At 39.8% G+C, this 21,958-nt stretch overlaps 2 protein-coding genes across 6 annotated transcripts in view; one reads left to right on the top strand and one right to left on the bottom strand.

The window, feature by feature from the left end:
* LOC104588937 (ARM repeat superfamily protein) overlaps positions 1-8,420 on the top strand; it is a 51,330-nt gene extending 42,910 nt beyond the window's left edge. For 2 of the 5 annotated variants that reach the window (XR_016084190.1, XM_010247069.3), the window contains exon 22: positions 7,930-8,420. Coding sequence is in view for 2 of the 5 variants with exons in the window: in XM_010247069.3 (XP_010245371.1) it covers positions 7,930-8,009 (80 nt within the window). In the remaining 3 variants the exon portion in view is untranslated. Of the gene's footprint in view, positions 1-7,400; positions 7,652-7,761; positions 7,811-7,929 lie in introns of those variants that run through there. The other 3 variants (XR_733875.3, XR_733876.3, XM_010247070.3) reach the window with 3 other exon arrangements.
* Positions 8,421-12,911: 4,491 nt separating this feature from the next.
* Positions 12,912-16,154, bottom strand: LOC104588936 (protein TRANSPORT INHIBITOR RESPONSE 1-like). Its single transcript, XM_010247067.3, has 3 exons — positions 15,492-16,154; positions 14,222-14,714; positions 12,912-14,122 (listed from the first exon to the last, which is right to left on the bottom strand). The coding sequence occupies exons 1-3, from the start codon at positions 15,944-15,946 to the stop codon at positions 13,322-13,324; spliced, it is 1,749 nt and encodes a 582-aa protein (XP_010245369.1). The 5' UTR covers positions 15,947-16,154; the 3' UTR covers positions 12,912-13,321.
* Positions 16,155-21,958: the final 5,804 nt, after the last annotated feature.

The following is a 21,958-nucleotide window of genomic DNA, read 5'->3' as shown; positions in this document are numbered from 1 at the left end:
GTGAATATGGCAAGTGACTGGTGATTTATCAGGGCCACCTACTACAACCTCTCTAGAATCTTTTGCAACAACTGCAGTGAGCCGAATTGGAGAGATATGGATAGTTCCTAAATCAGAAGGATACAACTAGTTCCAACTCGGTATCAAGTGGACAACAAGGTGCAGGTGGATCAGGAGGTAGTCATTCTACCTCGTTTGCACACACAGGTAGTTCACATGCCACTACAAATTATGTATCCACTATAGGTAAGGGGGGACCTCCCTGAATTATAGACTCGGGAGCCTTAGAACATATGACCACCATTTTCACCTCATACCACCTCTGCTCTGGTAGAGATAGAGTTTCCACAGTTGATGGGTCACATGTTCACATTGATGGGAAAGGGTCTGTCAGGATAACTGATACCATTACCCTACCTTTGTCCTTCATGTTCCTAGACCGAGCACTAATCTTTTATCTGTTAGTAACTAGACAAAGAATTTGAACTGTTATGTGATTTTTTCTCTTGGTCATTGTGTTTTGTAGGATCTAGAATCAAAGAGGACGATTGGGAGTGGTCGTGAGGTGAATGGAATCTATCTTCATGATGTGCTTTCTAGTCATCAGATTCATCATGTCAGTAGAAGTATTGAGTCAGAGTCGGTGGGTCAGGTTATGCTTTGGCATAATTGGTTCGGACATTTGTCTTTTGCTTCTTTGTGTTTTTTGTTTCCCAAATTGTTTGAGTCTATTAGCTTGTCCAGTTTAGAGTGTGAGGGTTGTCAATTTGGAAAGCATCTTAGACATTCCTTTAAAGCAAGTAATAGAAGATGTTCTTTTGTTTTTGATATTGTTCATACTGATGTGTGGGGGCTATACCATGTTTCCTCTATGGGCGGCTATCGACATTTTCTTTTGTTTGTGGATGATTATTCTCGGTACTCATGGATATATTTGATGGGATCCTGTGATGAGGTACCATCTTTGGTTCAACAATTCCATCAGATGATGCTGACACAGTTTGGGGCACGGGTGAAAGTGTTTAGATCAGACAATGTTAGGGAATACTTTGAAAAAAACCCGTCATCATACCTTTTGGAGCATGGAGTTATCCATCAGAGCGGTTGTACATACACTCCACAACAGAATGGTGTAGCAGAAAGGAAGAACAAACATATTGTGGAAGTAGCAAGAAGCATGATTTTGAGCTCTACAGTTCCAGTTCGTTTTTGAGGTGATGCAGTTCTCGTGTTCTTGGATATAGCACTCCTTCAACCTTCTTTTTCTTGAGGGGGAGACATTCCATATTCTTTTAAGGTTGTTTGGATGTGTGTGCTTTGTCCATGTTCTTGGTTTTCACCGCTCAAAACTGGATTCTAAGGTGAAGAAGTGTGTCTTCCTTGGGTATGCAGGAAATCAGAAGGGGTATTGTTATGGTCCAATCTCCAGGAGTCGGTATGTTACTATGGATGTCACCTTTTTTGAGTCCATACTTATTTTTCTTTGGGGGTTCTTCTCAGGGGGAGTGTTTTGGAGAAGTGAACAGTCTATACCACTTCCTGTTCCAGCTCCTTTGTTTATTCCAATGTCTGACCTACCTATTTCACCCACTTTGCTACCTTCATTGCGTCCTGTCTCTCAATGTTTTACACGACAGCACCTACGACAACACAGGGAGGTTGATTTCATAGTAGAGGAACCCACATCACTCCCTATCAGTTCATCGAAGATTCTAAGTTTGACTGACACAGACCCAAGTATGCCTCTTGTTCCCCCTGATGTTTTAGTTCCTATTGATACTACTACCCCTACTCCTAACGTAATTGCAAATGACCTTGATTTCCCTATTGCCCTCAGAAAAGGGAAGAGGAAGTGTACTGCTCATTGCATCTCACACTATCTTTCATACAGTGGATTATCCCCTTCCTATTGGGCCTTCCTTTCCTCCCTTGACTTTGTCTATACCTTGGAGTGTTAGTGAGGCTCTCTCCAAACCTGAGTGGAAGACAACTATGCAGGAGGAAATGAAAGCTTTGATTAATAATCAGACATGGGAGATTGTGGATTTGTCTGATGACAAGGAGATTGTTGGATGCAAATGGGTTTATACAGTGAAGTACAAGGCGAGGCTAGTTGCAAAAGGGTATACTCAGACATATGGCATAGACTACTTGGAAACTTTTGCACCAGTGGCAAAGATGAGTTCAGTCCGAATTCTTTTATCACTAGCAGCTACATGCTCTTGGCCACTCTTCCAACTTGATTTGAAGAATGCCTTTCTCAATGGGGACTTGCAGGAGGAGGTGTATGTGGACTTTCCAGTTGGCTTCTACAATAATGTGGAAAAATAAAAGGTATGCAGGTTGAAGAAGTCCCTATATATGGTTTAAAACAATCACCCAGAGCTTGGTTTGACAGGTTTAGAAGTGCATTAGTTGTATTTGGCTATACTCAAACTCAATCTGATCATACTCTTTTTGTGAAGAGGGGTTCACTGGTGTCAGGAGGAGGTGTATGTGGACTTTCCAGTTGGCTTCTACAATAATGTGGAAAAATAAAAGGTATGCAGGTTGAAGAAGTCCCTATATATGGTTTAAAACAATCACCCAGAGCTTGGTTTGACAGGTTTAGAAGTGCATTAGTTGTATTTGGCTATACTCAAACTCAATCTGATCATACTCTTTTTGTGAAGAGGGGTTCACTGGTGTCAGTTTTGATAGTGTATGTGGATGACATTGTAGTTACAAGAAATGATTTGAGTGAGATTGATACCCTGAAGAAGAATCTGCATAAAGCATTTGAGATTAAGGATCTTGGGGAGCTGAAGTATTTTCTGAGCATTCAAGTGACAAGGTCCAAGCATGGGATCTTCATCTCACAGAGGAAAGCTTGGGGCAAAGGTAGCTGACAAACCTATTGATCAAAACCACGGGATAAATGCTTCTGAGAGTGAACTAGTGAAGGATGTTGGAAGATATCAGAGGTTAGTGGGGCGGTTGCTATACTTGTGTATGACACGACTAGACATCTCTTGTGCAGTGAGTGTGGTGAGTTAATACATGCATGCCCCACGAGTTCAGCATTAGGAGGTTATTGATAGGATACTTTCCTATTTGAAGGGACACCTAGGTAAAGGCATAATGTTTGCTGACCATGGACAATTGAAGTTAGAGGTTTACATAGATGCTGATTGGGCAGGGTGCCTAGATGATAGGAGATCTACACCAGGAGTTTGTACTCTTGTTGGAGGTAATTTAGTTTCATGGAAGAGTAAGAAATAGACAGTTGTGGCAAGGTCAAGTGCATAAGCTGAATACAGAGCCATGACACATGGTGTTTTAGAGCTCCTTTGGATTTGTTCCTTGTTAGGGGAGATTGGAATTGAGGTCGAAGAACCTGTAATGCTATATTGTGACAATTAGGCAACAATTAACATTACCAACAACCCAGTTCAGCATGATAGGACGAAACATATAGAAGTTGATAGACACTTTATAAGGGAAAGGGTGACACCCAGAGAAGTTTGCTTGCCATATGTTGCATTTGACTTGCAGCTTGCTGATGTTTTTACAAAAGGAGTTGCAAGAAACAAACTGGAACATGATCTATGCAAGTTGGGAATGTGTGACATTTATTCCCAACTTGAGGGGGAGTGTTGAGATTTGGGCTGATATAACATGCTTTTTATTTACATAGCACAGTTAGGAAGTTATTGGGCTTTAGGCCCATTAGTTTATGTTTTAAGTTAAGAGTGTTTTTTAAGTTCTCACAAGTAGCCAACTTACTAAGGGCATATTTGTCTTTGTATTCTCTTTTATTTATGAGTATATAATCTAATAAAAGGGGTGGCCAGACCTAATTCTGAGCTTCTCCCATTCTCTTCTATCTCTCATCTCTCTCTTTCTTAGCTGAAACCTTTTCTCCTCTTTCTTTTCTTCTTTCTTTTACAGTTTTTATATCAAAATAGGTTGTCCAAACCTTTCAACTTCCCCCTTAGGATAAAGAAGGCTATAAGGAACAACATATCCAAGAAAACTACTGTGAGAATTGCATCACCCCAAAATTGAAGTGGAATTGTGGAGCTCACCATAATACTTCTTGCCACTTCTATAATGTGTCTCTTCTTCCTTTTTGTTACACTATTTTGTTGTGGAGTATATGAACATATGCTTTGATGAATTACTCCATGATCTAATAAATAGGGTGACGAGTTTTTATAAATATTCCATAGCATTATCTGATTTGAACACCTTGAACCGCACTCCAAACTACGTCAAAACCATTTGATGAAACTATTGTACCAAGGCAGGTACCTCATTGTGAAATCTCATCAAGTATGTCTATGAATATTGCGAATAATCATTCATAAATAGGAGAAATTAGCAATAGCCACCCATAGAAGGAACATGATATGGTCCACAAACATCAGTATGAACAATATCAAAAATTGAAGAACATCTTTAATTGCTTGACTTAAAAGAATGTCTACAATGTTTTCCAAGTTGACAACCTTCATACTCCAAACGGGATAACTTAACAGACTCAAATAGCTTTGGAAACAAAAAACACAAAGAACCAAAAGAAAGATGCCCTAACTGATTATGCTTTATGTGAAAGCATAATCTGACACTGACTTTGACTAATTACTCTTTTTATTGACATGATGACCTTGATGACTAAGAAGAACATCGAGAAGGTAGACATCATTCAACTCATGACCACTCCCACTTATCATCTTTGACTCCAGATCCTGCAAAACACAATGACCAAGAGAAAAAAATACTGATCAATTCAATTTTTTTTGTCAAACTACTCACAGATAAAATATTAGTATTCAGTCTAGGCACATGCAATACAGAAGGCAAGGTAATGGTATTAATTATTTTTATGGACCCCTTCCAAGCAATTGGAACATGGAGCCATAAGCTATGGAGATTCTATTTCTACCGGAGCAGAGGTAGTATGAAGAGAGGATGGTGGGAGTGTTGGTCATATGTTCTAAGCTCCTGAATCTATAATCCAATGAGGTCCCCCTTTACCTGTAGTGGAAGCATAACTTGCAATGGCATATACCCATATGAGCAAATGAAGTAGTGTGACTTAGCTCTTGGGCCACTTGCACCTTGTTGTCCACCTGGTGAGGAACTGGAACTAGTTGTATCTCTTTGACTTAGAAATTGCCCATATCTCTCCAACTCAACCCTAAATGTAGTTGCTACAATTGATTCCAAAGGTGTTGTAGGTAATCTAGGTAAGTCACTAGTCATTACCATAGTAGCATTCTCCTTTTTATCTCTAAGCTGAATTGGTATAAGGTGCGGATGAAGCTTCCAAAAGGTATCTGTGGTGTGCTTAGGCCTTCTTGCAGTAATCACAAATCAAGTCCTTCTTGTCTTCCTTTCTATTATCAGCACCACCCTTATCCTCATCAGGCTTAAGTTTTACTGTGCTCAGCATAGTAGACTGCTTAATGCTTAGGTTCCTAGTTCCTCATCATAACATTCCTCCTCTATTTTCTAGATACAAAGGCATATGCCTGAGAGATAGTTACACTGTCATGAGAAAGAACATGCTGTCGTGCAAAATCATATTCTGGATTGAGTCCTATTAGAAACTCAAACACTGTTCTTCTGTACTAGCATCTAGTAAGTAGTTGCATCTTTACTACTCTTCCAAACCACACTCTCCAAATTGTCCATCTCCTACCACAAGGTTTTTAGGGCTGAAACTCCATCCTAAATTTCCTTGGTTGTGTTAGCCCATAGAAAGTTCTTGTTTATATGGGGTAACATGGAATTGCACAGCCAAGTCATCACCATGTAGTTCTCCTACACCCGCTGAACGGAGTTGATCAGATTTCTTCTCTTCACCAGTTACATACCCCAATTTTTCACGAGCACCAATTGCCATTTTGGTTGATTGTGACCACTTTGTACCATCCAACTTAACTGTAGTGACGGTCCCTACCCCAAAAGGATCACCAGCCCCCCCTACACCTAGTCCCATTTCATTGGTAGGCTTGTGTTCCACTCTACTGCCCTCCATAGTTCTTAGAATAGTTTAAAAATCAATTGTAGACCTGAAAGAATAGATAGATCCCCTTTGGAAGCCTTAACCAACGTTCTAACACCTAAAAACCTTTACTTGGAGAGATTCCCAACTTCCAAGGTGCTGGTAGAAACAGGAGGAAGGCTGCTGCTCCCTCCAGAGACCTCAGAAAACACCAGAATTTGAACTGCCTCTTTCAGAAAACACCAAGGATCCTAAAAAATCCTGAGCACCCCTTCCTAGGTCAAAAATAAAGGGTCCTACTGCAATCAAGGGTTCTAGATCCACGAAAAAAATCCAAGAACTGGGCCCTTTTGAAATCTTTCATCAGCTCTCTAACTCAACATGCAGTTGGCTGATCTAGGGCTGCATGGTGGAAAACTCAAAAATCTTGTAATGTGGTTCTGATACCAAGTAGAAAACTCAGATCTGCAACATGATTTGATAACAATGAAAGAAAGAAGAAAGAAAGAAAGGAGTTTCTTGGAGAGAAGATATGGGAGAAGCTGATAATAACCTGACCGCCCCACTCATTATCTTATATACTCACAATAAAAGAGATTACAATGACTAATATGCCCTTAATAGGGCTGCTGCTGCTGCTGATAACATAAAAACAGTTTTTAAAAGTAAACATAAACTAATGGGCCTTGGGCCCAATAACACTAACTAATAATGCTAAACAAAATGAAACAAAAAACTGCTGAATATCTCAACAACACACAATACATATTGATACTTTGAACCTTGCTTCAGAGTGGACAAGGGAAAGAATAGCTCATGGTAGCCTGTCTGACAGTTCTTGGCTTTTAATCTTTCTTTTGTAACAGAAAAAGGAATGTATAAATAGGATGAAAACTGATGGGTAGCTGTATTAAGTTTTAAACAACTGATCTATTAATCTGCCAACGTCAGTAGAATATCCACATGTTGTCAATAAAGGAAAAAATCCCTATTTTCTCTCCAAATTGCCAGTATATTTCTTTTTCTCGTGTGTAATGTATTTTCTGTAGACTCTAGTTCACATAGTTGAATCTTTTATTTATTTTCAATTTTCTCATTATCATTCTGGTGACTCTTGTAATGCACTTGGACCCAAGATGGACAGTTTATAAACTTTCCTGGAATCAGAGATCGGCATTTCTTTTTCCTGTAAGTCATGGTCAACTATATTAACACAAATATAGCTATATCAGATGAAGACCATCTTTACCTATCTTGTTATTCTTAGGTTGGGTAAATTGGGATGAAACCTACAACCTAATAGTTGTGGTATAGGAACATCATAGAATTGATGCCCAGCCTTTGTGTCATAATCTTCATACTTTGTCAATGATATATTTTCTGTGGGTGCCTGGATCAACAATTTCAGGGCCTAAAGCTGCCTCTTGGGCCTTGTAGCCCCTGTGAACACGAGTACCAAAAAAGCTGCATCTTGGGTTGCATCTCTACTGGATATATGATGGATAACTGATGGACTTTGTAACCTCAGGTGCCATACCCACAGGGCTTCTTTGATGTCCACATGCCTTTTTATCTACAGTGGTTTCATGTGGAGATCAGTATCTCCAACTCAACAAGATTAGCTTCTGGTCCACATGCAAGAATATTCTTGGTTGCTTGGTAATTGTTAATTTTGTTGTGCAAACCAGGGTTGCACTATTGTTTTTCTATGTACAATATTTTAGTTACCTATTTTTTCTCTGACGGTGAGATTCCTACATCTTCCTTAGGACTGGCGAGTATTTTATGAAATGTTGTTGCATGTGTTGATTGATCAATGTAAGAGAAATAGCCCATGAAGGCCAGTGCTTGCATATTTGATAATTAGATGCATGTAATTTATGGATCCCAGTCAGTATGGTCGGATTGTAAGCCTGTTTCCTCACTTTTACTTTCAGCAAGGACTCGCAGTTCAGGCATGGCTCCTGAAATCAACACTGAAGAAGGTGATGTCGTGGGATTGGCAGCAATTACATAAGGAGTTTCAGATATTCATGTTTTCATGGTGAGTGTACAGAAATGGAATTTAATTTAATGAGGAAAACATGGCTTCTTTTTGGTCCTTCCTCCAGTAGTCCCCCATGTTGTACATTATTTCATATCTTGAGGCTGTCTCAATTAGAAGTTGGACTATCTGTACAGAGCATGCTTTGTCCTCTTCGTAGGAAGATCAGGTTTGTCAAAGGGTTGATTGCTGTTTTTGTACATTTTTTTTCTCTTTTTTAATTAACATTTCTTTAATAATATAGTTGATATTAATGGTGAGATTGAATGTGTAACCACCTCCCCAAGTATTTGGGATCAAGGCTTTCTTGAGTTGAGTATTTTATTTTAGTTATCTCCCAAGGTTGCAACATAAACATCATAAATACATTATTTGGTTTTGATATTGGTTCGCCTCTTGACAGTTTAAAAAGCCTCTATTATCTTTGGGACAATATCTTTCCATTAGTGTTTTGTTCAGAATCATGTTGACAAATTCATTACCTGGGATCGAGTCCCACCACCAGGGTTGGGGGGGTGGGGGGGGGGGGGGGGTTACCCCCTGTTGCGTGGCCCATTACTGAGTTGAAAATTGCCACTTTTTGTAAATAACTCCTATGTTAAAATTTAAACTAAAAAGTATGAATGGATTGGCCGAGCCAAAACATCTGTGGTTAACCTACATCTTTATCTATGTTTTTTATAATATTTTATAAATATAAAAAACCAAAAGAAACAAACATGTCATTCAATTAACCGGTTGATTTAATTTGGTTTTGGTTCACAAATATAAGAAGCTGAAGGCGTTGGGTCGGTTTCAAAAATAAGCTCATGGTTCGATTAACCAAACCGTGAGCAATCCTACATGCGGCTTATCCAGTCTGCTTTGGATCAGCTATAGAATCCCTCATGGTCATAGCAAAAATAGATGGGGTCTTACAGCTAACAAGTAATAAGTTAATAACTAATAAGCTACTCAATACGAACCTTTAGTTATATTTCTTTCTGTACATGCATCTTGGGAGAATGCCAAGGAAATTCAACCCCACTCATGGGGCCTTCTACTAAATATGCATTTCTGAAAACAACAATACATCAGGGAAACAAAAGGTCCTAAAGTTTTATCCTTCTTCCTCCCTACTTGTATGGCTGTAAACCTTGATCTCTACCAAAAAGCGTCAACATCAAATTCTGGTCATGTTTTGTATATTATTCCTCGAGGGCATATAACTAATGTTCCAAAAATAGGTAATCAAAGTAAAGGAAGTTTTTATTAAAGAAAAAGAACATTGGCATTGGGTAGAAAATCCAAAACCAAATTAACAGAATACAAATGTCTGCATTTATATATATATATATATATATATATATATATATATATATATATTCATAATTCAATAAAAAAGTTCCTTATTCTTTGTCAATATTTATATAATTATTATAAAAAGCCAGATTCTTTCTGCTCAGAGAATTTCCAATTCAGCAGTGCAATTACCCAGAGGTGGAAATTTTGGCCTTCCCTCACTGTCAATCTTCTTGAATTTTGACCGAGTGCTTGGTTGGCGGAAAATCAAAATTGGATGAAAAGTTGAAAACTGGATCAGTGTTACCGTACCGTACCTTGACTTTGTTACCGAGAAGAGCATGATGATGGTGCCTTTATTTCTAGGTTTTTTTTTTTTTTTAATTCCTGGGTTGAAAATTTCATTTAAAAAGCACCAACAGTCCTGGGTTTTGGATCCTTGGAACGAGAAGCCCTGCAACTGCATGCATGAGCGATGAGTCTCTCCTCTCAAAAAAGATGGTGATTTACAATTCAAAAGCCGAAGAGGGAAAAAGAAAAAATCTGCAGCGTTAACTCAACAACACTCCGGACAGCTCCACATATAGAGGTGGTGACGTGAGTTGGATAGAGACTTGGCATGTGCTGGTTGAATTGACAAAACAAAAGTAGTAGTACCCAGAAAAAGGAATACCCCATCATCATCATCTTCTCATCTCTGCAGTCTCCTCCACCCATATTAAAGTTTTAATCCCTGGATTCTGACCACCCAAAACCCAATTCATATCTAAATTTAGAGACAGAAAATCTCTTAAACTTTGAAATGAAGCAAGGCAATTTTTGTTCCTAAAACTGTTGGATTCCTCTGTTTAGACTAGAGGCCAATCCTGAGTCCTAACTTCTGCAACACTGAGATGAAGCACAGAGGAAAGTCAATATTGAAGGAAACGGTGCGTGACATGAGCACTGACAAATTGTGTTTTCTTGTCTCTACTTCACCTGCATATGGGTGGTCTTGGTCCTACTGATTGCTGATTGCTACTGGACTTGATCATCTCTCTCTCCCTCTCTCTCACGGTTCTGGGTTCTTCAGCTGGTACATTGGCCTTTTCCTCTCGTCATCTAACCCAAGTTATATGGTTCAGGATGATTGTATGGCTATGCATGATTTTCTGCTCTGCTCACTTCACCACTTGCTTACAGTCATAGTGTCTCACCAATTGGGAATGGTCCTGCCTCATGAAACGTCCTAATTAGTGAAGAAGGTTGGGAAAAAAACACAGGGAAAGCAGAATTGGGCCTTATTAATTCCTCCATTACTGGTTGAGGAATGAGGGGGGTTGGGGAATCCATGACCGACCCAACACCTTTCTCAATTCTCATGTTCTGAGGATGAGATCTAACGGCTCAGTGGGGACCCTCTCTCTAGGGCCTGTGGGGCCAGATCAAAATTGACAACTCGGTGGGCCCAAAGCAATCATTGATGGGTCTACTCCCCCCATTACTCGCCACGTCTCTCATCACATGCTCAGTTCAATTCCATCACACAGAGAGACTGATATCTCCTCATGGTCCGTCGTATATGTTTATTGCTGTGAGGTTAGCATTAACTCCACGTCCAAACATGGCGGGCATTTTGAATAAAAAAGAGTTGGATCTTGGTTGGTTATTTACGTATTGTACAGTTCACTGTCTGTGGGTTCTCTGTTCTATTACTTTCACTAGTCTAATTACTCTCTCTTACCTCTCTATCAATGTATCTATGTATCCTTCTCTGTTTTTGTCTGTTTGGTATTCAATAATCAATAATACTCAGAAGTCTGTGAGTTCTCTCTCAGGTGGGATAAAGAGAGAAAGAAAAAAGGGTTCCCTGTAGCAAAAGTTGTGGAGGCCATGAATTTCCCAGGAATATATCACGTGGAACAACAGTCGAGGCTGAGCAGTCAGCAACTCAGCACCTCTCTTTCTCTCCAGTCTCTCCCACACTGTAAAAGTTATTCACACAAGTTACCTTTTCTTTCTTTTCCATTTCACTGTTCCAGGGTTCCTTTTCTTTCTTCTTTTCAGGGTTTTTTCTTTTTCATGGAGGCCCAAGCCTTCATTTATTACCAAGGCCGCCTTACATTATTATATTCAAGGTAAAGGTCAGGTGAGGTTAGGGCTTCCAAGTTGAAAGTTGAAACAACCATAAACAAATATTTGCTAGTAATGAGAGTCTGACTACTGAGGACTGAAGACTGAGGAGTACATTGGTGTAAGATTTTTGTGAATGAAGGGTTTTTGAGTTTTAATACTTCATACACCTTGATACGTGGCTTCTGACATTCAGAGTCTGAGATGTGGGGGCTTTCTCCTCAGCAAATGATAAGTTCCAGACCCATTTCAAGATCTCTCTGATGCCCACTCCCACCCCCCACCCCAACAAAGAAGAGGGAGAGAGAAAGAGAGCAAAACACAACTCCAATGAATAATGATCTCATCTATCACCTTCAAAATTGTTGAAAGCTGCTTAGATTATAATATCAAACCTGCTGATCTCATCCCTGCAAGTTGGAATCTCTCTCTCTCTCTCGGTGGGGAAGTTAATTGAGTAGTAAGGATGATTCATGTATCAGATTGCCCGGTCACATTACTCATCACACGGGGAGGATACGGCAGCATAGCAGGTTTCTTACTTTGTTTTTGTACCTTTTTTTATAATTTTTTTTTTCAGTTGCTCCTCAGAAACAAGCAACTCTAACCCTAATGATTGATTCTACTTCTATCCCCCCATCTCCCATGATATTAAAATGGTGATAAAGCATATGAAAGATCAAAGTGTTTTAACTCCATAATTATTAAATCCAATTCCCTTGAACATTGAACAACCACCCTGAATGTCAGAACGGTTCGGTCCAAATCATTCCTAATATCATCACAGCCATCTGTACACACAACACAGAAATCACTTGTGACATCCTCCCCATGGCATCGCCCAAGCAAGATTTATTAGATTTTTTATAACCACAGAAACTACTGTTCATAGACCATGTATTTGTTCTTCTCGTCGCGTAAAAGAAAAACAAGGAACGTCTGTCTGAGTCTGGATTCCTCCTCATGTTCGACCATTCAATTTGACTGATAGAAGAGATCAGGAAAATGTCTTTTCCATTTGACTGATAGAAGTCTATGAAGCTTTAAAGGCCACTATTCACAGTCAAAGAGACAAGAGTCCACTAGATTCCGGCAGCAGCACATCCACTAGATTCCGACACTAGATTGTGTGAGAGATCATCACCCAGAATCCCTAATAAGCACCTCCAAGCGACAGAGTTTCAAACAAGGTACCCTAGACAATAAAAATTCAACCACAATTACCGACACGTCGTGCATCAGAGGGAACGGACCCACCACCCTCAATAATTCTCACCCAACAGGTTTACTCAGTCAAAGGGAAATACAATGGCAAACAATTTATCCATTTTTTCCTTTCGGACGAATCCACAAACACCTGGCGATACCATTCTCAGCATCGGACAAGGCGATCACTATACATAGTCAATCAGTTTGAACGTTATTGAAGTGGGTTTGCTCTGGTATGAAAAGAATTAAAAAAATGAAAACTGCAATTCGTGCTTTTTGATCTCCAAAGACAAAGTTCTTGAGTCAAATAAACATCATAATTGAAAATCTCCTCTCCACAGAACAACTGATACAAATGCATCATCATCACTTTGTGAATGTTCGCACGTATACAAGATTATGCTGCTGCATAAGATTTTATAACAAACCCAACTACCATAACTTATTATCCCCTCATTGTCTATGCTTCCTCAATCTCTTCTGCTCAGCCAAGCAATAAAACAAATTGGCCATTGAGCTCCGAGGTCTCTTCATATAAGCCTGGCATCACTGCAGTTATCTTAGGCCTTATAAGATCAAACTATGACACCATGACAAGTAAAACAGAGTCAATACCTGCAACCTTCCACACAGAAGCGTTAACTTAAAGGCTTACATTACAAAGCTTTGACCCCAGGTGGAGTTTAGGAAAATTCGGTTGCAGATTTCTCATCACCCATAGTCCAAACAAAGCCAGGCATGTCGAGTCTAGGCCCTGCGATTGTCCTGTAAACATAAAGCCTCTCTATGGGCTCACTTTCTGGCCTCAAGTCTGGGGGGGCCCTTTCATCAATAACCTCAACGTTGAGCCTAGGCATCTTCTGACCAAGAAGCTTACATGCTCCAAAACTCACTGAGCATGAAGACATCCAAAGGGATCGCATTGTCTCCAGCTTTGATGCATTTACAAAGAGGGCTTTGTCACCAAACGGGCAGTCTCGGATCTCCAACTTCCGAAGGCTCTTGCACCCAGACAACACGTGATGAAGGCCCAAGTCACTCTCCCCAGCAAAGGCCACTGATAGCATCTCCAGCTTTTGTGCATGGGTCCCAATGTACTCGAACACGAGGTCTGTGAGGAGACCAGAGAGCGAAAGGCGCCGGAGATCCTTGCAGTGCTCGACAATGGCACCAAAACCAGCATCTAGTGGTTGCAGTGTAAGGTAATCCGGTGTCCGGGGCTCAATGATGCAGAGACGGAAGCGGGTCATGTTGGGACGGTTCCTTGCAATGGTAAAAAGAGCAGCATTTGTCATCTGTCGGCAGAAATAAAGAACTGATTGAAGCTTGGGGCAGCCCTCAGAAACAGAGACAAGACCCTGCTCCGTCAAGGACACATTAGCTTCCTGGCCAAATGGGTCTGATGGGAACACCCTCAGTTCCTCAAGATCCTTGCAAGATGCCGCAAGGGCATTGAGTCCACTGTCTTCAATGTAATCCAGTACCTGTTGCAGTTACTTTGCCTTAGATTTCTGCGGACTATGCAAATAAAAAGAATAGTGGCCAGTTGGCCACCACAGAGTACACAATTAGAAGAGACCTACCCACAACCGTTGAAGATTCCGGCACTGTCTGATGAGTTTGATAAGATCAGGGCTTTGAATGGTGGCATAACTCAAGTTCAAAAATGTAATTCCAGCACATACAGAGTAGGTAGCTGGAAGGTATGAGGGAACCACGTCCCAGAACCCAGATAGGCTTTTGAGACCCTTGCAACCTGCAAAGGCATTTCCAAGCCTGGAGTAGAGCTCAGGGCGGAGCTCTGCCGTGTAAGCACCCATGCCCAGATCGACAAGCTGAGGGGCCCGGCGAAGGAGGTTAGGAAGCTTGTCAAGGGGCACAGAATGGTTGAGCCGGAGGGCCCTCAGGTTGGTGCACCTGCTCACCAAGCGCTCCAGGGCAGAGAAGCTCACCTCCCCTTCCAGACATGAAAAGCTGAGAGAGACCAGTGATGTACATGACTCAGGGAAATGGCTGAGCCAATTGCCGCTCCGATCATCCACATCGCATTCCCGCAAGTCAAGTTCTTTCAGATTCCTACATCAAATCATAGAGCCAAAAAAAATCTAAATCAGAGCAGCAAAAAAGAAAAAAAAATAGAGAAATACAATTCTGCAACCAACTGCAGCCAGCCAGCCACATAACCCATGCTTTTATTGAAAGAACTTTTCTTTCCCCTCTACTAAAAGTTCAAATAAGCAGGATCCTGAATCCCAAAAAGTGCAATGCAACAAAACCCTAAAAGGACCCAGGTAAAGAAAACCATTCTTCATATTAAAATGTAAACAAACAGAAGAAAAGGGAGAGGAATCCAGGAATCCGAAACAGACCCATATAATATCGGTCCATAACAAAACACAATGAGCGGAAAATAATGAACCAAATGACCGCCACTAGGTTTTCCACATTGGTCATTTCAGAACCCAATTCCACCCTAGACCTCTTGAAAACAAAAAGGGAAGAAAAAAAGGATTTCACAGATTAACCGAAAGAAACACAAATGATTACCATCAGAAGTTAGGGTTAGTTCAGGACCTCAACAGAAAGAAGAAACGTTATTAAGCCGAAAATGGCTGAAGAGCAACGAAAAATACTCCTGGTCTGAAGAAAACTGCGCCACTCACCACCAAACGACAAAATTTTGAAACGAAGAAAGGGGGAAATGTTCAAATCTTTTCATGCATTGACCGTCAATCAGCAACTAAACTATCATACTTCATGAGAACTTGGGGTTTTAGCTAAACCTACTAAAAATCGGTTTCAAACTGCCGGCCAGCACAAAGCAACAGAAATGAGTAGTGTAGGTAAAAGAACCTGCAATTGGCAGCAATGGCAGCGAGTCCATCGGTAGTGAAACCCTCACAAGACGAGAGGACCAAAGCACTGAAATTCTTAAACGAACGCGAGATCAGTTCCAACGCCTCGTCGGTCACCACCATACGCTTCAATCTCAGCTCCTCTAACCACGGGTAAGCTTCGGCCATGGCCGAGATCCAGGGGTACACATACCCTCCCCACCCCTCCGGCACGAGATTGAAATCAGCAAAATGCGGTTTCCCCTTGAGCGACACAGATCGGACCTCCGGAAACCGCCTGATCACAATCCTAGGGCTCACTGCGTAGCAGTTCCCAACGAAGATCCGGCGCCGGCACCACCTTTCAATCTCGTACCAAGACTTGCACACCAGGGAAACGGCGTTCCTGTCCTTATCGGAGTGAATGAACGAGAAAACATGCTCCAAGACCTCTTCTGGAAACGAATACGCCATTGAGGCTTCGACTCACCGAGCTTTAATTGCTTCAGTAATGGAGACTAAAACTAGTTAGCTCAAAGCATAGATTTGTGTATCCGGCTGTCAAAAAGAAAAATACGAGGACAACAAAGACGCCATTAACAAGCTTCAGATCAAACAACTGAATGAGTTGCAGAGAGAGAGAGAGAGAGAGAGAGAGAACAGTGAGAGGCGTTAAGGGGATAAGGTTTTATTTTGGGCACGGTGGGGTTAAATCGTAACCATGGTTGCGCAAATCTTGAGTTAAGTGGTGGTGAAGTTAATCGACGGCCCAGAACCAGACTCATTCCAAAAGGTCTATCCTAGCCGTTAGATTAACTTACGGACGTTCTTATCAGTTATCCGTTTGGGTCGAAGCGCAGCCGCTAAAAACCGGAAACATACGGAATGTCTACGAAACGAAACCGTTACATCGTATACATAACGTATCGCGATAAATTGATTTGTCGAATATCGTGTCGGAAAGTCACCTGTGGGGCCCAAAATGGTTCGAATCTCCCCATCGTGGATTTCAATGGTGGGTCCACCTGTGAAAACCGGAGGAACGATCTGATGCGAAAACGATATATGCGAAGTTAGGCATCAGTGGATGAGATGAGATAAGGGGAGTGCCCCCCAGATCCGCCAAAAGAGACAACTGTACGAATACGACGGTAGGTAGTCGGTACAGTACCGTCGTATGGTGTACAATAATACGGTGTATATACGGAAATAATAATCTATAAATGGTAGAAAAGGTGTGTTTGGGCAAGTACAGGTATGATATTCAGTTATTCACTAATGGCGTTACCAGTCTGATTGACCGAATTATTGATGTCTGGTGAGCGAAGTGACCAAATCAGCCATGTCGATGAGGATGGAATAGCGGGATAGCATAGTCATTTAGCAAAAGGACAATAGCATGTATGGGCAGTATGGAGATGTCGTTTTTATATTAAACGCACGGCCAGGATCAAGGGATGGCTAAGAAAACACCTAGACCGTTTGATCGGCACCTCGCCTTCTGTTATACGTCTTTATCGATAACAACCGAGGAAAAGCATAAGATATCTCTTCTCCACTCTCACACGAATGTGCAAACTGCAAAGACACTTTATCAGTTTATCTAGGCCGTGGGATTGGAATTACAGGCAATAAAGAATGAACGGATCGGATCTTTCGGAAGGTTCCAATCCAAGGTGGAGAAACCATTTTTAAAAGGCAAAGTGCAGGACCGAGTACACTGACACGCGCCTGTCAACCAACGGTGCGGATTGGGGGGATGTTGTCCGATTCACGTGGGCGAAAGAAGACAGGGATTAACCCCAGGAGATGTAGGTGACCTGTCACCGGTTTAGAAAATGGAAACCCCAGTTTCCGATTTTTTTAAATAATAATAAACTAATTTATGAGAATTATGATGTAGGGAATTAAAAAAAGAGATGAGCTGGGAAGCACATAAATGCCTGAAATCCAGAATAAGAAAATAATTAGGGAAAAACAGGTGGGAAGGACATAGGGGGAAATAATTAAATAATAATACCCCCACGCATGGGTTTCCGGGATTCTCTCAAGTCTCATCGTCTCGAAGGGGGAAGAAGGTTTTGTACTTGGCTGTATACATTCTACTCCTAGCAAAATTCCACCACCCACGGCCCACTCAGCCACTGCCGTCAGTAGGAAGAACTCAAGCCCATTCAAAGGGGATATTTTTTTTCTTTTTTTATTAATTTATTTTTTGTTAATTAATTAATTAAAAAAGGGGTTTTGAGTTCTGAGTCATTTGACTAAATGACTAATAAATAGATAAAAGGGTCATTTATTGAAGCACAAGCACTACTCATAGTTTATTTTCTAAAACCTGTTTATAGTTTGTGTTTTACTAAAGCATTCTTATAGTTTGCAAATTTTACTTAATCAACCTTTCATTAGATTATAGTGGAAACAATTTTGTCATTAACATTTATTTAAATAAATTTAATAAAAAATAAATATAAATGAAAATATCAATTTTGCCCCTACCCTAATAAGATACAAGCAACTAATGTTTTAAAAACCAACTTGGAGGTCGAACTGTTTTTGCCTCTAGGTCATAGGTCACCGGTTCGACCGGCCAGGTCAGATAGTTCAGACCATGCCATATCATCACCTATATATGTTAAGTATACATATATATGTATATATGTGTATAAATATATATTTTAGCAATAAATAATGTATAAATATGTTTCAGATAATTATATGTATTATTTTATATTTAATATATATTTTTTTAATTCAATTTTTTATTATTTATTTATAAAAATATTAAAATTTGCAATTTGATACCTAAAAAGGAGCTTTTTGCAAAAATAGTGGGGCAAGGTGCCTATGGCGCCGTGGGACACATAGATCTCGAAAAGTTACAAAAAAAAAAAATCACCCCAATCAAACATCGGAGTGCAAAGTTATGGCCTCCAAAAGTTTTGTATGCATTGAGTGTGCAACCCACGATCCGGTCACTAGGTCAAACAAGTAAACGGCTGAATCGGTCGGGTCAAATAGTTCTTGACTAAGTTAATGGTTTTTGACCGTTTGATGGGTCTTGATTGAACCGGATCCAAAATCTTAGCCAAGTGACAGTTCAAATGATTGAATCAACCAAGTCAACAATGGATTAAAAACATTGCTATTTGGTTCTATATGGTAAATTTTATCTTTTGAACAAAGAAGTGTTATGGGGTATTTTTAGAATAAATAACCTTGGGTAAAACTAATTCTTAGTTAAATGTTGATTAAGTAGATAGGTTACAAATTTATAAAGGTGTTTTAATAAAATAAAATTTATAAGGTAGATTTGAGTAAATACATAAAACTTTAAATTATAGAAAGTATAATAGTAAATGACCCTAAATAAAAAAAAAATGAAAGGAAATCAAGGAGTTGTTTGTTGATTAAGGAAGGGTTAAATCGAAGCGAGTCTCACATCAAAAATCAGTAGTCGGTGGTTGCTTGTGGATTAGTGAGGAATGAGGATGTGTTCATCAATCAAATGACATTATGAAAAGTTCTTTTTCCTCTAATTAAGTACTATTTTTGGTTGCTTCGGAGGAGAAGAATTTCAAATGACGATAGATTTGACAGGTCATTTATGAGATCTAGGATGGCAGGGAGAAAAAGGAAAGAAAGAAAAGATAATTTTGTCGTGGTTGGTGGGTTGAGTGAAATTGAAATCTGCCCTTCACAAAGGACGCCTTACAGGGTTACACCGATCTCACAATCACATTCCATCGTGTATCGAAAATATCTCTTATAAATAATAAATATAAATAAGGGAGATGTTCCTGATATACGACCAAAACATGCTATTAGATCGATGTGAAACGCGCTTTGTGAGGAGCAGATTCGGTCTCGGGCTGAATGGCCGATTTTGCCTGTTGTTGCTTGTTGGGAGTAAAGATTTGGAGGACAGAAGTGCGTTGCCGTTGCGTGAGTACATTTCGTTGTTTGTACGCTAAAAAGGGAAACGGTGTTTGATTCAAATTTCTTAGAAGGTCCAGTTTATGGGTCTTTTCGTCATTACACGATAACCCCACTAAATTACCAGAATATTATAATATATTTAATTATTAAGATATACTATAATTCACAATTAATCAGTAAATAGCAGAGAGAGAGAAAGTGTGGCTACCCTGAAAAACTAGGGTAAGGTTGGTTTGAAGTTTAGCTTAAGGTAAAGGTTGTAAAGTATGAACCTGATTTTTAACTTGGGATTGGGTTAGACCAATCCAATCCAACATATCAATTTAAATTTATATTTCTATAAATATTATATAAATATGTATTTATGCATGTAATTATCATTCATGTTGATATGTATTTATCATTCATGTATGTATATTGATGTAAATATATTTTGGTCAATCCATCAAATCCTGACACGTGGCATCGATTATGACAATGACAGTTTCCTAAGGGCATTTGGGTAATTGTTTCCCTTAGTGATTGTGGAACAATTGATGTGGGTGCATTTACTCTTGAGCCACTAACATGGGCTTGTGGTGGGTTGACGCCTTTCTAAATCCCCCTACGTGACTAGGAACGATTACATATCATGCATTATTCTCCACTCGGGCGATTCCTACTATAAAAAGGGGCACTACAAGCTAAAGGTAGAGACGCATAGTTGAGATATTGCTTATACACTTGTGGTGACCTTTGCTTGTTTTGAGCCCTTGGTTAACTTGACTGTCTAGTCCTTGCCCCTTAGAGAGAGAGAGTGGGTGGATTATTGGTGAGGTGAAGAGGAGAGATGGAGAGAGAGAAGGAGAAGCAACGAGGTTTGGATGCTTGAAAGTCGTGTTAATGTTGGCCGCCTTGTCATATCAAAATATCAATCAACGCATACTTTCTTTTTTACTACTACTAGCCATTTTTTTTTTCGTATAATTCATTTTCGCAACATGCGTCACGAGTCATGCCAAATAGGGTTTCCACTTTTCTAGACAAGCGGAAATGAGGGGGACCTTTTGTGTACATGTGTCATTCCTATATTACTTGTATCATCTCTTATCATACAACCCAGCTCGGCTCGAACGTCTGAATCGGATCAATCCCGAGTTCATGATTCAAGATTAGATTTGTTCATGGCGGATTCGGCCTGGTTTGATCTAAGTCGGGTTTGGATAGGGTTTCTGAAGGGGCGGAGTCAAGAATTTTTTATGAGGGGGGCCAAAACTTATCGATGGACCATAAAGGGGACCAACCATTGGATGAAAAGTGAGGAGAGGGAACAAACTTACATAGAAAAACTGCATTGAGTGTATAAATTTCTGGACCATAGGGGGGCCCATGGCTCCCCTGGGTCCCCCCTAGCTCCGCCCCTAGATTTCAGGCCAATGGGTTTGGGCTTAGGCCTAAAACATTGGGCTTGACCTTTTTTTGGGCCGAGTTTAGGCTTTCTCAAAAAAACCCAATCAGAACCTGAATTCAACTTGATAATGTATTATATAAATAAAAATACTTATATATAATATTTGTTTCTTTATTATTCTTCCTCTTTTTCCAAGTAATAGTGAGGTCATTCATTATTTTTTAGGTTTTAACATCTTTTAGTATAAATGAAACAGTTTTTTATTGAATAAAAAAAGAAAAAAAAAAACTTTTTCCAAATTTCTAGCTGGACTTGAGCCCGGACTTTGGGCTTCATATAAGGGTCGAGCTCAGGCTTGAGTATATTTTATTAAAACAAAGACAAAGCCCAACCTGAACCCGAACCATTAACAGGTCTATTCAAGACTAATGGAGGTGAAACCTATATCCGACACTAGCTGAAGTAGCTGAACTAAATGGCTTAAAAAGGATAAGCTTGACTTACTTTCATTTAGGGTTAGGAGGTGTTTGGACAATTTTTTTTTCAGAGAAAACAATGTTATTTAAATTAGAGAATGCATGTTTATGACGAACATTAAATTTGACCTTTTAGGTGAAAATGACAATTTGCATTGATCAGTTCTAAACATTTCAAGCAGAAAAAAAAAATCTCTTTTACACAAATTTGTATTGATCAACCAAAATGCAATGGCAATATAATACTGCTGTACCAAACACCTCCTAAGCTAAAAGAGCACATCAAACCCTATCATTTATTGCCTAGTTGTTTATTGAAGTGCATTTATGCATCACCTCCTCTTGGTGGGGAAGAAACAAAGACAAATAGATCCCCTTTATTTTTTCTATTTGAAAAAACTTTATTTTGATTTGTTTACTTTATTAAGACCTAACAATCATAGGAACTTCGATCTCTTTGAAAACAAAAGCTCTAAAAACACGTAATCCAGTTATACATTATTAATATCTCCTATACATGTATGTATGTTAAAGTTATAGGGAAGTGACCGTCACTTATATCCAAATAGCAGCACTCGTTACCTATGTTATCCCGAGCATCGTATCCAACTCCTTTATTCACATTGCTCGGGATGGTGTTATGATTTAGCCACTAATCTTTTTATTTATGAGCATCTAACC

Source organism: Nelumbo nucifera, chromosome 3, assembly GCF_055504915.1.
Source record: "Nelumbo nucifera cultivar China Antique chromosome 3, China Antique-T2T, whole genome shotgun sequence".
NCBI classification, from domain to species: domain Eukaryota; kingdom Viridiplantae; phylum Streptophyta; class Magnoliopsida; order Proteales; family Nelumbonaceae; genus Nelumbo; species Nelumbo nucifera.
The sequence above is the reverse complement of the archived record's forward strand: the minus strand, read 5'-3'. Positions and strand labels throughout refer to the sequence as shown.

Coding starts and splice junctions, on each gene's coding strand:
- LOC104588936 (XM_010247067.3), bottom strand. CDS start 15,946: ATGGCGTATTCGTTTCCAGAAGAGGTCTTGGAGCATGTTTTCTCGTTC. Junction 14,715..15,491: donor GCCATTGCTGCCAATTGCAG/GTTCTTTTACCT, acceptor GATTTGATGTAG/GAATCTGAAAGAACTTGACT. Junction 14,123..14,221: donor GGAATCTTCAACGGTTGTGG/GTAGGTCTCTTC, acceptor TAACTGCAACAG/GTACTGGATTACATTGAAGA.